Source organism: Quercus robur, chromosome 6 (assembly GCF_932294415.1).
Source record: "Quercus robur chromosome 6, dhQueRobu3.1, whole genome shotgun sequence".
In the NCBI taxonomy this organism is placed as follows: Eukaryota; Viridiplantae; Streptophyta; class Magnoliopsida; order Fagales; family Fagaceae; genus Quercus; species Quercus robur.
The window spans coordinates 7,412,797-7,429,974 of NC_065539.1; the positions used below are offsets into that span (position 1 = coordinate 7,412,797).

At 37.9% G+C, this 17,178-nt stretch overlaps 1 protein-coding gene and 1 non-coding gene across 2 annotated transcripts; both read right to left on the reverse strand.

Moving 5' to 3' along the window:
• Positions 1-11,201: 11,201 nt before the first annotated feature.
• On the reverse strand, positions 11,202-11,275 carry TRNAI-UAU (transfer RNA isoleucine (anticodon UAU)). The gene has a single exon. It is a non-coding gene; the product is annotated as a tRNA-Ile (tRNA).
• A 3,821-nt stretch (positions 11,276-15,096) lies between these two features.
• Positions 15,097-15,549, reverse strand: LOC126689804 (uncharacterized). The gene has a single exon (XM_050384984.1). The coding sequence runs from the start codon at positions 15,547-15,549 to the stop codon at positions 15,097-15,099; it is 453 nt and encodes a 150-aa protein (XP_050240941.1).
• Positions 15,550-17,178: the final 1,629 nt, after the last annotated feature.

A 17,178-nucleotide genomic window follows, 5' to 3' on the forward strand; every position in this document is an offset into this window, starting at 1 on the left:
ATTAATAAGACACAAGTTTGGAAATGAGGAGGGAACAATCCAAACTATTGCGTAAGTCTAGTGACACATTTATCCCACAAAATCTTCACAATTTATTGAAATGATATGCTATGAATGATGAAAAAAAAAAAAGTCACAATTTATTGAAATGATGTGTTATGAATGATGAAAAAAAAAAAAAGTGGTGTTGAGCAGCGTTTTTGTTTGAACATAAGATTTTTTAAATAAAATTTTCATGAATTAATTAATAATTACATGTCAAAAAAATTTTCAAATAATAAATTTTCAATGATTTGGGTTATATAAAAATAATTTTAAAAAAAAAACATTTTTACTCCAAAATCAAACCAATCCATAATCACAAAAACCATCAACTTAAATCAAATCCCAATGATCAAACCAAACCTAATAAATAACCAAATCATCTCAAAACAACCACAATAAATCAATTCAAATCTAAGAAATCACAAACCAATTCAAATCAAACCCATGCAATCATGAGTTGTTGTTGTTAATCCCTTGCAATCATGAGTTTACGACACCACTCCATAACTCAAGTTAGTATCACATTTTGATGTGTCAAAATTTACCTTGAACAACAAAATTTTAAAAATAAGAAAAAATGGTCCCATTCATGGGTTAATAAACTATTTTTTTTAAAAAAAATACAACTCTTATTAGAAAAGTTATTACCTTTTTCTTTTTTCATCAGTTTTTTTTAAAATATTTTATAAACCAATGCCCCTAACATATCATCCATCAATTAACTTTTCTCAACAACAAATTAGGAAATGAGGAGAAAAAAATCTTGTGTCAAAAATTGCCCCCATTAATAAGACACAAGTTTGGAAATGAGGAGGGAACAATCCAAACCATTGCACAAGTCTAGTGACACAATTTATCCTACAAAATCTTCACAATTTATTGAAATGATATGTTATGAATGATGAACCAAAAAAAGTGGTGTCGAGTAGCGTTTTTGTTTTAACGTAAGATATTTTTTTATAAATTATTCATGAATTAAGTACGTGCCAAACAAAATTTTTAATGATTTGTCTTATATAAAAATAATTATAAAAAAACATTTTTACTCCAAAATCAAACCATCCCATGATGACAAAAACCATCAACTTAAATCAAATCCCAATGATCAAACCAAACCCAATAAATAAGCAAATCATCTCAAAACAACTACAATAATCAATTCAAATCTAAGAAATCACAAACCAACTCAAATCAAACCCATGAAATCACCAAATGAATTCTCAAAAACCTCACAAATCCAATCTCTCACCTTGACCATCATATGTGATGGTTGAATCACCTACAAAGAGAGAGAGAGAGAGAGAGAGAGAGATGGGTGGCTACTACCGCTTAGATTGAGAGAAATAAAGTTTGGGTCTCAATTGCGTTTAATCAGCAATGGGTTCGACAAAGGGTTTGAGAGAGAGAGTGTGTGTGTGTGTGTGGTTTGTAAACCAATTTTCATCCCAAGAGTGGTTATTTTACGATCAACTTTAAAAAAAAAAAAATCGAAATTTTTTTTGCTACTAAATGACAAATGTGAAATCCTCAAAGCAAGTCACTTTCCACTATGATGAATTAGCCGCACCAAACACCCGAATATGGGGAAAATATTTTTCCAAAACAAATATAGCCTCGGTGATGAGTTCATGTGACACTCACAAATTGGCACATGGAAAATTGTACAGGATTTGAAAGAAAATGAAAAGTGGAAGAACAAAAAATAACATTAAGCGGCATTTACTGACATTTTTTTACAAAATCTGCAAGTATTTAGTCATAGGTTTTTTTTTTTTTTTTCTCTTGTCATTTTTATTACCCATTTCAATCGCATTACCATTTTTTTTTAATTGTATATATAATAAAGATAAAAATAAAAATGAACTTCTTTAAGAAATCAGCATAGCATTGCAATTTGTAAATTTATATAAATATATATATATATAGACACACGCGCACACATTACCTAAACTAATTTATGTTAATGTTGCATACCAAGTTTGAAAAACCTCATAATGATAAATATATATATATATATATTAAATCCCAAATGAATTTATAAACATCCAAAAATTAAATCAAAATAAGTAAGAATTGTATTATAACAAAGAAATTGTGTGGAAAACATGACCAATGAGAGAGAGAGAGAGAGAGAGAGAGAGCAATTTAGACAGTTACTTTTTGAATAAGCAGTTGAGTGTGACCAAATGAAGAAAGCAAGTCCCTTTTTTTTTGGTAAAGTGGATAAATTAATTAAGAATTACAAAGTTTAGGGTATACAACACCCCAAGCATCAACTAAAAGTTAGTGGTCTATGTGCGCTACCTCAAAAGATTGGAGGATGGACTTACAATCATTAATAAGATTCATATAAGGGTGAGTGTGATCTATAGGGGCAGAAAGGGGTTTGACCACATTTAAAACATTTAGGGCATCAATTTCTATCATGATTTTTGTGATGTTAAGGTTCCCAGCAAGCATAAGCCCATCCCTTAGGCCCCAAAGTTTCGCAGCCATCGAGTGGGTGAATCCAATATCCCTACTGAAGCTACCTATCCAAGTTCCATTGTGATCTCTTAACAGACCCCCCGCCGAAGCCCTACCTAGATTGCCTCGAGCTGAACCATTAGTATTTAATTTGTAGAAGCCCGGGGTGGTGGTTTCCATCCTACATAAGACAAGTTTTTCTAAACAAGAGTATTCTTGGGAGGAGGAAGTGAAAGAGTTCCTACATTAAGGCTTTTATTCTTTCAATGATCCTGTGGGTCTCAAAAGGGTGGGCTTCCATCACAAATTTGTTAGGAGCAGACCAGATGGACCAAATGGCTAAAGGAAAGGAAACTTTCCAAGGGATGTTAGGGAGGCTAGGAGTTTGTGGGGGTAGAGGTGGACATGCATTTGATCCAAACGAGGAGGTTTAGGGTGGAGAAATCAGGGGGGGGGGGGGGGGTTGCTGTATGAGAGGATGTTCTAAATGGGCATGGTGCGGGGGCAGTCCCTAAGGAGGTGTAATGTTGTTTCAGGGTGTGAGAGGCAAAGAGGACAGGTGTTATCGTTAAGGATGTGTCTGTTGTGGAGGTTGTACTTGGTAGGGAGGCAGTCATGGCAGGCTTGCTAGAGGAATGTCCACACTCTAGGAATGGTGTGAGTTTTCCAAAACCAAGACTAGGATGTGAGGGTTAAGATTGGAGGGAAATTTGCCACAATCAAGTAAGCTGAACTAATTGTCCATGGGGAGCAACTCCATGTGGGTAGATCGTCTGAAGTGGAGAAGAACGGCTTCGGGGTGGCGTGGATTATGTTTTGGACATGGGTGGGAAGCAAAAAGGATAAAGTGGTCAGGTTCCAGTTTCCTTGGGTGTCCCATGTGTCATTGACTTTGAGTGAAGTTTCATTAGCATGAAGGGGACCGTGAATGAATTTTCAAAGTGGTCCATGCTCAATCCAGTCATCATGCCAAAAAGAAATAGATGCTCCATTGCAGATGAGCCACCTAGTACCCTTATCGCAAATTTTCGTAGCTTTTGAGAGGCTGACCCAGGTATTGGATTTCCTTTTGGCATATGCAGAGGTGGGAGGGTATTTTTTTTCCGAAAGTTTTGCCCTAGAGATCATTCGGTCTAGTGCGGATTGTCCACACTCTTTTGGCAAGCAAGGCCTTGTTGTGGGCTAAGCTTTTTTTTAAACCTAGACCATTGAGGTTCTTAGGTCATGTGACTACATCCTCTCTTTAATCTCTCAAGACAAAGTGTCCATGCTAGGCAAGTAAAAGGCCATAATCTATATTGCTCCCATCATTTCAATAGCCTTTATGACCGACTCACCGCTCTCCATCCGTAACTCAACGAGAAATTTCTTTACCTTCCCCCCCCCCCCCCCTCCCCCCTCACTGGTTCTACAAATTGACTCTTTTTGTTCTTTGTTTTGTATGGGAACACAAATTACTTTGTTAGCCAAACCCACGCTTCAAGCTTTGACATTTTCCAAGATAAGCACATTGTTTTAAACCAACCTCACCACACCAAATGGTGCGTATAAGATGGACTCACCAAAATGTTTAAAGTTAACTATTCTGTTATTCTTCACTCTTTTTAATATAGTTATCTCTATATATTAAGAGGGTTCAGAAAGTTAATTATGACTTCAAAAAATGTCAAAAATACCCTTAATCTAATTAGATAATCTTCATTCTTAAAAAATAAAAAAACATGGTTAAAATTGTAGTTCAAAAAAAAAAACTTCTTCCAGATAAATTTTTGTTTCCTAAAAATTAGCGCACTCTCTATCTAAAGATATCTCATGTACATTTGATACATTTTTTTTCTTAAAAACTAGTGCACACTAAACACAGCAATTTACTCAATTTCAAATCCTAAAATTTAGTTTTATAAAAATCCATTCCCATAACCTCACTAACAATAAATAAATTCAAATTGAAAAATTATATTAAACTAAAAAAAAAAAAAAAAAGCATTGTCGCACGTGTGATGAGGTTAGTTAGAAATTAATAAGCATTCCCTAAACCAATTTTAAAAAATTTAAGAAATCAACAATATTGTGGGGCCCAATAATTTATGGGCCCGGCCCGCTTGCTCATAGGGAGTCCACAGGCCCAAGCCGAAAGAAGGCCATGGCCCCAGCTCAAAATAAGAAGCACAAAATGGCCCGGAGATACAGCCGAGGACAGCTTAGTCCTCGGCAGGCCCAAAGTCTCATTGATGAAAGTGGTATACGAGCAAACTTTAAAGATCAGAAAATATCTCAAGGAAGTTGTCCTTAATACCCTTCACTGATAAGACTTTACACCTAACAGAACCTGATTCGTGGGCTTTATTAATCATCCCCAACAATTCCGGGATTAGACTGACGAGACAAATATCAGTCCTGGAAAAATTGACCCTACACGTGGACGAGGGACAGCGAACTTGGGCCAGTATAAAAGAAAAGGTAAACAAATCAGGAAGGGGATCCCCATCTCACTTCCTAGGAAAAACTCCAGGGATGAGAATGCCCGGACAATATATGTACACCACCACGAAAAACCCACCGCCGGATAACCGGAGAAAGACATTAGTGCTCCTCGGACATGATCCGAGGAGTCCAATCCCTCAAGTTACAAAGCTGTAGGGCTTGGATATCCAGGCTGAAGCCTTTTCTTATCTGAGTTTCCCTAAAGCCCGATTTGGACCAACGCCCTGTGACCAAACGCTTGCCTTTCAAGCCCACTCTCTACAAATCTTATTGTGAGGGATCCTTCACGTGCGAGCCCAACGTCATTGTTGGGCCGTTTGAGAATCGTGTCCCTACAATTGGCGCCGTCTGTGGGGAGGCTTGCGCATTGGCGCAGGTGGCGTTTGAGCCAACTCTCTAGCAAGCAGAGATTCGTGGGTTTTCCTCCATCTCCGGTGATATGCAACTGTGGTTCCGACATAAACTTATGCCAGGGGCTACGTCCTGCAGTGCCAACGGCACGGGCAGCTCTAGGAGCTTCCGGCCTCAAGCCAACTCTCCCCGCCATGGTCAAGGGGCTAACCTGCAAAAAAAAAAAAAAAAAAAAAAAAAGAAGAAGCAGATAAGTACAAACAAGTACTCAAAAAAAAAATTTGGACAGAACCAAGGCCTTGCATGGTCCTCGGACTCAAGCCTATGGGGAAACCAAGTACTCAAAAGTTTTGGACAGAACCAAGGCATTGCATGGTCCTCGGACTCAAGCCTATAGAGAAACCAAGTACTCAAAAAAGTTTTGGACAGAACCTAGGACTTGCATGGTCCTCGGACTCAAGCCTATGGGGAAACCAAGTACTCAAAAAAGTTTTGGACAGAACCAAGGCATTGCATGGTCCTCGGACTCAAGCCTATGGGGAAACCAAGTACTCAAAAAAGTTTTGGACAGAACCAAGGCATTGCATGGTCCTTGGACTCAAGCCTATGGGGAAACCAAGTACTCAAAAAAGTTTTGGACAGAATCTAGGACTTGCATGGTCCTCGGACTCAAGCCTATGGGGAAACCAAGTACTCAAAAAAGTTTTGGACAGAATCAAGGCATTGCATGGTCCTCGGACTCAAGCCTATGGGGAAACCAAGTACTCAAAAAAGTTTTGGACAGAACCAAGGCATTGCATGGTCCTCAGACTCAAGCCTATGGGGAAACCAAGTACTCAAAAAAGTTTTGGACAGAACCTAGGACTTGCATGGTCCTCGGACTCAAGCCTATGGGGAAACCAAGTACTCAAAAAAGTTTTGGACAGAACCAAGGCATTGCATGGTCCTCGGACTCAAGCCTATGGGGAAACCAAGTACTCAAAAAAGTTTTGGACAGAACCAAGGCCTTGCATGGTCCTCGGACTCGAGCCTCTGGGAAAACCAAGTACTTATAACGAAAAATTACATTACAAGGACCGATGCAATATAGAGCAATATATCGCCTGAAAAGCGATCGGGGTTCCCAACTGCTCAGTCAACTCCTCGGATTGGTTATTTCGAGATTATCATTCTCGGACAGTATTTTCGCACTTATTACAGAACGTTCAACCGTTATCTCGGTTAGTTTCCTAAGCTTAACCTACTATGAATTGTTATTATTATGCCTGGTAGTGTCGGTAAATTAGAATTAGTTGGATTGAGTTTCAAGGGTTTTTTCTCTAAATGTTCTTGAAGAAACACACACATGGAGCACACCCCTTCACAAAGTAGTGTTGCCAAAAGATCAGTACTCAAAACATGTAAATAAATTTCTATTTTTACTAAAACAAAGAAATAGTACAGCGTACAATGAAAAGCTGGAATCAGCTTATGTCAGAGCTCACTACATAATTGAGTAGGAAGATACAAGAAAAAATATATAAAATAAAGCCGAGGAGGTGGCACAGAGGAGAGGTTGGCTACTGCTTTAAGACCTCGTTCTTCCTCAGTGCTTTTACATGCCCATAACTCAGGCAGCAAAAGAACCCAGCCTGGGGCCCGCAACCTCGAAGAAAAGGTGCATAGAGAACCCAACTTGAGCCTGACACCGCTGAAGGAAAGGTGCAGGGAGCTGGAAGTTGAGGGGCTTTCTCTAAATATTTGCCTGCCACAAGGCAGAGGCACTGATGGCGGAGAATCTTTCTTCTGACACACCAAAACTCTAGCATGAACAGAACCTGCTTCGGATTTTGACTAAAAGAGGAAGAGACACCCTTTCCCCTCGATCGAAATGGAGTATTCTTTTGAATTTATGCTTCCGGTGCCCGTACCTCACTACTTTGAGTCTCAGGAGGACACGGCGCCTCCGTGGCGGAAAGAGTTCTTTTTCCTTAACCCTTGCCTCAGACATGATATACTAAGGGAGGAAACTGAAGGACTTGTGCGAAGGTAAAACACCTTTCTCTCCTATTTACTTAAAAGGTAAGGTGGTGGCATTTAATTCTCGCAGCGTCCCAAGGAACGCTACAGACAAAATGACTCTGGCTCAACTTCTAACGTCAACTGCAACCACAAGATTAAAGAAGCCTCGTAAAGGTGCAACTCAAACATTGGGACGTCAGAGAGTACCGCGTGGCCAAAGGCTGTAGAGATACCTCTTAATTCGTGGGCTTAGTGACTTCGTGGCCCAGGCCCGCTCCGCATGAGGGCCCAGGGATTGTGGCCCACGTCGAGAAATAGCCGTTGCCGAGGACAACCCCTGCTCGGCGCCTCGTGAAATATCTGAAGAAAGGGAGAATCTGAACTCAAAAAGTTTTGGACAGAACCTAGGACTTGCATGGTCCTCGGACTCAAGCCTATGGGGAAACCAAGTACACAAAAGAAAAACCATAAGTTTTGGACAGAACCTAGGACTTGCATGGTCCTCGGACTCAAGCCTATGGGGAAACCAAGTACACAAAAGAAAAAACATAAGTTTTGGACAGAACCTAGGACTTGCATGGTCCTCGGACTCAAGCCTATGGGGAAACCAACTACTCGGATGGGGAAGGTTCTCGGCTCAGATACTGTAAAAGGTTAAGGCCAGTGTGTTAAGAAGATGGCGAAATGACCCAATGTTCATTAGCTTAAGGAAACTGTTCATTTAGCGGGTGACATGTCCTCGGATAGTTACTTCCTATACCGTATCGAGCACTTAGTCCTCATCTCGGCTAACTTTAAGGTGAGTTTCGTCCCTCACTGGTCGGCATTGCTATGTCGAATAATTTTATTAAAGTTATGATGACATCTTTTTATTAGCAAATATTTTAGCCTTAGTTGTCATTGATACAAATGCTATATTATTGTGCTGAGCAGCGCTTACAAATTTATAAAAACATAGAGACAGAACATGCGAAGTAAAATAACAACAATTTTTATTGATACGAAAAATTATTACAACATATAAAGAAGGGCTTAAACAAGCCTATACAAAAGATGAACTACCGAAGCAACAATACTATCCGCAATACAGATAAGTAAACAGTCAGGTGTCTTTTAAACTCGTCTTCAAAGTCTCTCCAATCTCTGCCTCAGTACTGCTCATATCGGGAGAAAAGCCTTCTTTAGAAAAAGATGAAGGAGAAGGAAGAAGAATTTGAAGGAGAAGGAAGAAGAGGATGGAGGAGATGAATGAGGGAGATGAAGGACAAGGAAGAAGAATTTGAAGGAGAAGGAAGAGGAAGATAGAGGAGATGAATGAAGAAGATGGAGGACATGAGTAGGAAGGAGGAGAAGAAGAGGGAAAAGGTGAGAAGGAGGAAAGAGAGGTAAAAGGAGGCGCCAGTGAAAGAAGAGAGGAAGAAGCAAGGACACTTAGTCCCTACCCCAGTCCTGACTCCTAACACACTGACGCCATGTTAGATATGCTCATGAGAGAGCAGGTGGTAGTGATAATGGATGGCTTTGACTCGGTCACGCCGAAAGTGGGACGTGACGAGTCCCTGCTTCGGATTTTGGCTAAAAGGAAAGGGAGACAAATCTTGAGTCTTCGCCATCCTTGCCCTGACTGAGCCATCTCGAGCTTTATTAGGACATGGTGTTTTTGGGAATGAAATGGTTTACTCATGGCTGACTACTGTGGTGAATGTATTATCGGATAAGGTATAACCAGAGAGAAGAAGTGGACTCTGGGAGGAATCTGAGGGACTCAGGTATGAGAAAATCAGCTTTTGTCTTCTCTCTTTATATAGGGGACAAGGAAAAGGGTACATAATGCGTTCAGATCTCTAGGGAAATCTGCAAATAAGAATACACCCGTTTCGTTCCCCCACGCCATCAATAACCGTTAGATCTGGGAAGTCTCGTAAAGGGAAAATATTAAAGACGCGCTCCGGATAACCAAACGGCATAAGGGCATCGTGCGCAAATTAAGGGGAACATCTCGTGGACCGGTACACTCCCTGGGCAGGTGAAGAGTCGCCAGCGTCAGTCAAGAGTTGAAATAAGTGAGCCACAATAAAGGCTCGGTATTACCAAAACCCACATTTCCAACCAGGATGTTGGACAGCAGGGTTTTGAGGGGCTATTGTGGGGCCCAATAATTTATGGGCCCGGCCCGCTTGCTCATGGGGAGTCCACAGGCCCAAGCCGAAAGAAGGCCATGGCCCCAGCTCAAAATAAGAAGCACAAAATGGCCCGGAGATACAGCCGAGGACAGCTTAGTCCTCGGCAGGCCCAAAGTCTCATTGATGAAAGTGGTATACGAGCAAACTTTAAAGATCAGAAAATATCTCAGGGAAGTTGTCCTTAATACCCTTCACTGATAAGACTTTACACCTAACAGAACCTGATTCGTGGGCTTTATTAATCATCCCCAACAATTCCGGGATTAGACTGACGGGACAAATATCAGTCCTGGAAAAGTTGACCCTACACGTGGACGAGGGACAGCGAACTTAGGCCAGTATAAAAGAAAAGGTAAACTAATCAGAAAGGGGATCCCCATCTCACTTCCTGGGAAAAACTCCAGGGATGAGAATGCCCGGACAATATATGTACACCACCACGAAAAACCCACCGCCGGGTAACCGGAGAAAGACATTAGTGCTCCTCGGACATGATCCGAGGAGTCCAATCCCTCAAGTTACAAAGCTGTAGGGCTTGGATATCCAGGCTGAAGCCTTTTCTTATCTGAGTTTCCCTAAAACCCGGTTTGGACCAACGCCCTGTGACCAAACGCTCGCCTTTCAAGCCCACTCTCTACAAATCTTATTGTGAGGGATCCTTCACATGCGAGCCCAACGTCATTGTTGGGCCGTTTGAGAATCATGTCCCTACAAATATTATTACTACTTTTTAACTGTTATGTATTTTCTCAAATTCTCTTACAAATAGGGTAAAATCCCAAAAGGTTTGTGCAATATTATTATTAGATTTTTTTTTTTTGGTCTTTTAAATATTAACTACCCCATAAAAAAAGTAGTAACTACCAATTTTTAATATAGTTATCTCTATAGTTAACTGTTATGTTATTCTTCACTTTTTTTAATATAGTTATTTATATATATTAAGAGGATTCAGAAAGTTAGTTATGATTTCAAAAAATGTCAAAAATACTTCTAATCTAATTAGATAATCTTTATTCTTAAAAAATAAAAAATATGGTTAAAATTGTAATTCAAAAAAAAAAAAAAAACTTCCAAATAAATTTTTGTTTCCTAAAAATTAGCACACTCTCTATCTAAAGATATCTCACGTACATTTGATACATTTTTTTTCCTAAAAACTAGTGCACACTAAACACAGCAATTTACTCCATTTCAAATCCTAAAATTTAGTTTTATAAAAATCCATTCCCGTAACCTCACTAACAATAAATAAATTCAAATTGAAAAATTATATTAAACTAAAAAAAAAAAAAACATCGTCGCACATGCAGAACACGTGTGATGAGGTTAGTTAGAAATTAATAAGCATTCCCTAAACTAATTTTAAAAAATTTAAGAAATCAGCAATATTATTACAACTTTTTAACTGTTATGTATTTTCTCAAATTCTCTTACAAATAGGGTAAAATCCCAAAAGGTTTGTGCAATATTATTATTAGATTTTTTTTTTTTTTGGCCTTTTAAATATTAACTACCCCATAAAAAAAGTAGTAACTACCAATTTTTCTATAGTATTATTAGAAATTTTGTTGCCGTTTAAATAGTAAATACCGGTTTTTCTAATTTAGCACAAATTTATTTTATGGAAAACAAAATAAATTTAAAAATGTATCTTGAGATTTAGAAGATTGGTCCCGGCGGGGCTCGAACCCGCGACCTTCGGCTCATAAGACCAACGCTCTAACCAACTGAGCTACGGGACCAATACATTTGCATCCGTATCATTTACCAATATATAGCATTCATGAGATAAATGGAAGCCTCGGAATGGCAAAAGGCTAACGGACAACGGTCACGCCCTTTGAGGAAAAACCAGATCTAAACATACTAGTGTTGAACTAATAAATCATAATCTATTAGGAGAAGAATGGTAGCAAGTATGACTTAGGAGTTATGAGTAAGAAAATCAAAGCTCCACTGGGTGCACTCTAGATTTTGAAGTTAAGAGCATTCTCATCAGCTCTCTCATAAAAATGTTATTTTGACACACCAAAAACCTATTTTATCATTTTACCACATCATTTTACAATATCTCATTTATCAGATATTCTGTTCTTCAATTCTATACATTAAAATAATATTTATAACACATTAAAATAATATTTATAACACATTAAAATAATATTTATAACACATTAAAATAATATATTAATTCCTCTCATCATCAACAACAACGGCACAACCACCACTGCCACAACAACGGCCACCAACAACCACTGCTGCAACAACACCAACAGCCACCACCAGCACAAACCCACATCCACCAATGCCACCTTAAAAAAAAAAAAAAAAAAAAAATCCATAACAACCCACCACATTCACAAACCTCAAAACTCATCCCAAATCAAACAATCCAATCCCAAATCATTGTTATTCTCCAATCCATTTTCTCAAACCAGATCCAACCCCTAAAATCAACCATAAAAAATCCAAACAAATAAGGGGAATCGAATTTTAGTGAGATTAGGCAGATTTTGGCGGAGGCAGGTTGCTTGGAGTGGCATCAGCGGAGGCGAAGCAAGTTGCTTGGAGAGCAACATCGGCGGAGGTGAGCGGCGTCGACAGAGGCGAGCAGCAACGCCGCTTGGAGGAGAGGCGAGCTGCTTGGCGAGTGGAGGAGGTGAGCTGCTAGCGAGTGAAGGAGGTGAGCTGCGGGTGGAGAGATCACTGTGGGGGATTTTGAGAAAGGCTAAGATAGAGGGAGAGAGGAGAGAGAAGGGCTGAGAGAAAAGTGAGGGAGGCGGATGTGAGAGAGAGAGAGAGAGAGAAAAAAAAAAAGAGATAAAATGACAGAGAGGAGAGAGAAAATCATTAAAAAATTAATTTTTGCATATAGCATTTTTGGCCGTACTGTTCTATTTTTAGAACGGAACTGATCATATGTGCCAAATGTTTTGGCATTTGGCACACCTCATGAGAGAGGATTTTTGGTGTTGGGTGTGCCAAATGCCAAATATTTGGCATTTGGCATATTTGGCATTTGGCACACCTGATAAGAATGCTCTAAGGCTGTTGAGGAGGAGAAGGGTATCATTTTTGCTACGATCCTACGAACATGGGCATTGAAGACTTGATGGGGGTGTTACAAGGTCACACACAGCAAACAAGAGCAATTCTAGTATGAGACCCTTCTACCACAACTTGCTATGTGGCAAGTTGTAAATGATAGAGGCATATTTTCCACTTACAACTAGCCACATGACAAGTTATATAAAAAGTTATAGTACTAGCATTGCTTAGAGCATCTCTTACCGGTTTTGCTATCTCATTTTATTTTACCATCCTAAAAAACTACTTTATCAATTATACCATACCATTTTACAATACACCTAACATCCCAAAACTCTATTATTTTACCATTTTATTAAAATATTATTTTTAATCTTTCTTTATTATTTCTTTCCAACATCATTTCTTTTTCAAATTCAATTGTTCCAACTTTTTCAAATTCAACTATTCCAACGGTCAATTTTCAACAACCTGCCAATATTTTATTTTATTTTATTTTTTAAAATTTCTTTCCAACTATTTCAACAACTTGGGTGTATTTTTTTTTTTTCAATTTCTTTCCAACTATTTCAATAACCTGCCAATTTTTTTTTTTTTATTTTTAAGAAAGAACCTACCAAATATCAATGTACTCAAATTTGCCAACTTTAAAAATCCACATACATATATATTCCATCAAACCTGTCAAATATCAATGTAAAATCCACATACATATTTATAGATGCATCCTGTCAAATATTAATGTATTCAACCTGCCAATTTTAATGATCTACACACACACACACACACACACACACACACACATATATAGAACCTACCATTTTTTTTTTTTTTTTTGAGAAAGAACCTGCCAAATATCAATTTACTCAAACTTGCTAACTTTAAAAATCCATATACATACATATATATACAACCTGCCAAATATCAATGTACTCAACCTGCCAACTTAAAAAATCCACATACATATATATACATACAACCTGCCAAATATCAAGGCGAAACTACATTATTGGTCCCTGAAATTTACCTTGTGAGCGCAATTGGTCCCTCAAGTTTCAAGTGTGCACTTTTAATCCCTCAAGTTTAAAAAATGAGCTTTATTAATCCTTTTGTTAACTGTAGTTACTGTTAATGTCTACGTGGCTAACGGAGTAGTGATGTGGCTAGCTGGGTAGTGATGTGACATCTTTTTTTATTAGAAATTTACAAAACTCAAATGACATATCATAAATTCATAATCTGACACCTGAACAAGTCCCAAACGTGTTACCTAAATCAAATCTCCCAAATTACCTATGAGATCTACGGTCAAAGAATGTCACCGTTCACCATCACTCTTCAACGCTTTAAAATCACTCTATTAGTTGTTGTTATGCATTTTTTAAATCTTTGTATTGCTTTTCATACGATTTGCAAATCCTTGTTTTTTTCCTTCTTTCATTGCCTGGCCATTTCTGTCTTCAAGACTGTAAGTGTATACTTCTTTTCAATTCTTTAATACAATTCCATCCTTTATCTCAACAAAAAAAGGAGAATCACAATCCATAATGAACGCACCACCAAAACAATAAAATGCCAAAACACAATTATGAAAAAAATGCCTACAATATAACATAAACATAGTTTTGGAGAATTAGCCAAATGATAGTTCAACCATTCAAGCATAAACACAAATAGATAGTGTGCATAACAACAACAAGAAGATCTGAAATTTCAAAAAAATAGAAAATCTAATTTGAAGGACTGTGACTACGGAGAGAGAAAAAAGAGCAATACTTGAGGGATTGTATGGAGAGGTGAGGAGAAGCGGTGAGGCATTAGTGGCTGTGCAAGCACGATGAAGCAGTAGTGGCTGTGGCAAACAACACTTGAAGAGTTAGAGCCAAAATGGGTTTTTCACCACTTATCGTCGCTATTGCTATCGTGTGGGGGAGGATGACGTCGTCAGTAGGCAATGAAGGTGGCATCACAGCGTCACATAGAGGAGGACGATTGGTTCAAGAGAGATTTGATTTGGGTAACCCGTTAAGAATCGAATCAGGTGTGGGGAATTTGGGTTCTGAGGTGTTATTTGAGTTTTGTATTTTTTTTAATATAAAAAAATGTCACGATACTTTAAAAGATGCCATGTTACTACTTCGTTAGCCACATAAGTATTGATACTAACGATAATTAACAGAAGGATTAATAATACTCATTTTTTTAACTTGAGGGATTAAAAGTATTTACTTGAAACTTGAGGGACCAATTATGTTCACAGGGAAAACTTTAGGAACCAATAGTGTAGTTTCCCCAAATATCAATGTATTCAACCTGCCAATTTTTAAAATCCACGTACATATATATACATGCAACCTGCCAAATATCAATGTACTCAACCTACCAAGTTTTATAATCCACGTACATATATATAGATACAATCCACATACATAACTATAAATGTTGTCTTTAGAAGACTCGTACATATATCAAATTACAATAAAACCCCACATGCATAACTCACACACTTAAGTTCCTACAACTCCCCTTGTAATTGCCATAAATGCTCAATGAGGTCTAATTGGAGTTGATCATGAATTTCACGGTCTTGAATACATTGATGGGTTTCAATGAACTCCGTAAATTCATTTGTGTGCTCCCGTGATAGTTGTATAGTAGGATTGTCATCAATTGGCTCATAATCTACTTCCACCGCTTTATTTACATCTCGCTCATCCTCAACGATCATGTTATGAAGAATTACGCATGCTTTCATGATGTCTTGAAGCGTTTCACTATAGAAAAATCTTGCAGGTCCTCGTACAATTGTGAATCTTGCTTGAAGCACTCCAAATGCAAGCTCTACATCCTTTCTACTCATCTCTTGGGTTTTTGCAAATAATTTTCTTTTATGTCCTTGTGGAGATGAAATTGTTTTAACAAATGTTGACCATTTTAGATATATGCCATCGGTAAGATAGTATCCCATTGTATACTCATGACTATTGATTGAGCAATTAATTGCAAGAGCACGTCCTTATTCGAGCTTATAAAATATAAGAAGCCGTTCTAATACATTAATGTCATTATTTGACCCAGGTAACCCAAAAAATGCATGTCGTATCCAAAAATCAAATGATGCCACTGCTTCTAAAACAATGGTTGGCTATGTGACTAGAGTACTGACCTTTCCATGCAGTTGGACAATTTTTTCATTTCCAATGCATGCAATTAATGCTCCCTAGCATCCCTGGAAATCCACGTCTTTCCCCATTGACTAAAAGTCTAGAAATGTCTTTGTTGTTTGGGAACCTCAAGTATTTCTTGGAGAAAATATCAACCACCGCTTTAACAAATTTTTTCAGACTTTCTATTGTAGTGGATTCTCCAATCCGCACATACTCATCCATAAAACCAGCTGCCACTCCATACACAAGCATCCTAAGTGCAGCTGTTATCTTTTGAAGAGAAGATAAATCGAGCCTTTGGGCATTGTCTCTTTTTTGGATAAAGTAAGGTTCATAAGTTTCTACCTTGGATTGAATATGGAGAAGAAGAGATCGACTAATCTGAAATCTCCTCCGAAATAAATGAGAAGGATATACTGGTGTATCGGCAAAGTAGTTGAGATAAAGTCTTTTATGGCCTGCCAAACGATCATGTTCGATATACCGACGACGTTTACATTGTGGTGTTGAACCCTTAAGAACTCGCCTCATTATCTCATTCTCATTTGAGTTGTCAAAAAACAATTTGCGAAGCCTAGAGTGACCTATAGTGACAACCTTGAAGATAATAGTGTTAGGAAATTATCACTATTATTGCAAAGCAAGCAGAGATTACATTATGGAAAGGGAACAAGTAGATATATTATTCGATAAACAAAGGTTAAAATCAGTCAAAGCAAAAGTCCCTTGGTAAAGATTGATAAGAAATAAAGCATATAGAGGATGCTAGGACTGACACTTTACAGCCCAGGACTTTCAACATCATACTAGAAAATGACCTCTTAAACTATTACTCATTATTAAATTAATATCTACAAAAGCAATAATGGTCCCAACCAGAGGATTTAATTCTCTCCACTCTATTCTTTGTAATGCATATCTCCCTTTTTGCTTGTTCGTGTGTTTGTGTTATGGGCTTAGTGCCTCTTCTAACTCGGAGAGTAATTGATCTTAGGATTCTAAGGGAAGCTATGTATGCGTAGATTTAGTGTAGAGTCTGATGCTCTACAGGTGATATTCTGCTTTCAAGCACCCCAATAATGACAAATAATGCATAAAGTTTTTGGTACTCTTCTTCTCTCTTTTTTTGCTTGGTGAGATTGAATCTAAGACCTTGCCTAACCCATCCAAGTTTTATTGTTCATTTGAAATGTAACATATTTGTAGCACATCAGTCTAAAGTTTTCAGAATTTTGATTCTATTAGCAATGCTAAAATCTATTTGTTTGAAAATATGATATTTGGCTGAGTTTCATTCTTCATTTATTAAAGAAATGTAGCACACTAACACCTTAATGGCTTCAGATTGGATAACATTGCTGGCCCCATATCTCTTTAATCTTTTGCTACTTTAAAGTTTGAAATACTTTTGCTACTTTAATCTTTGTAAG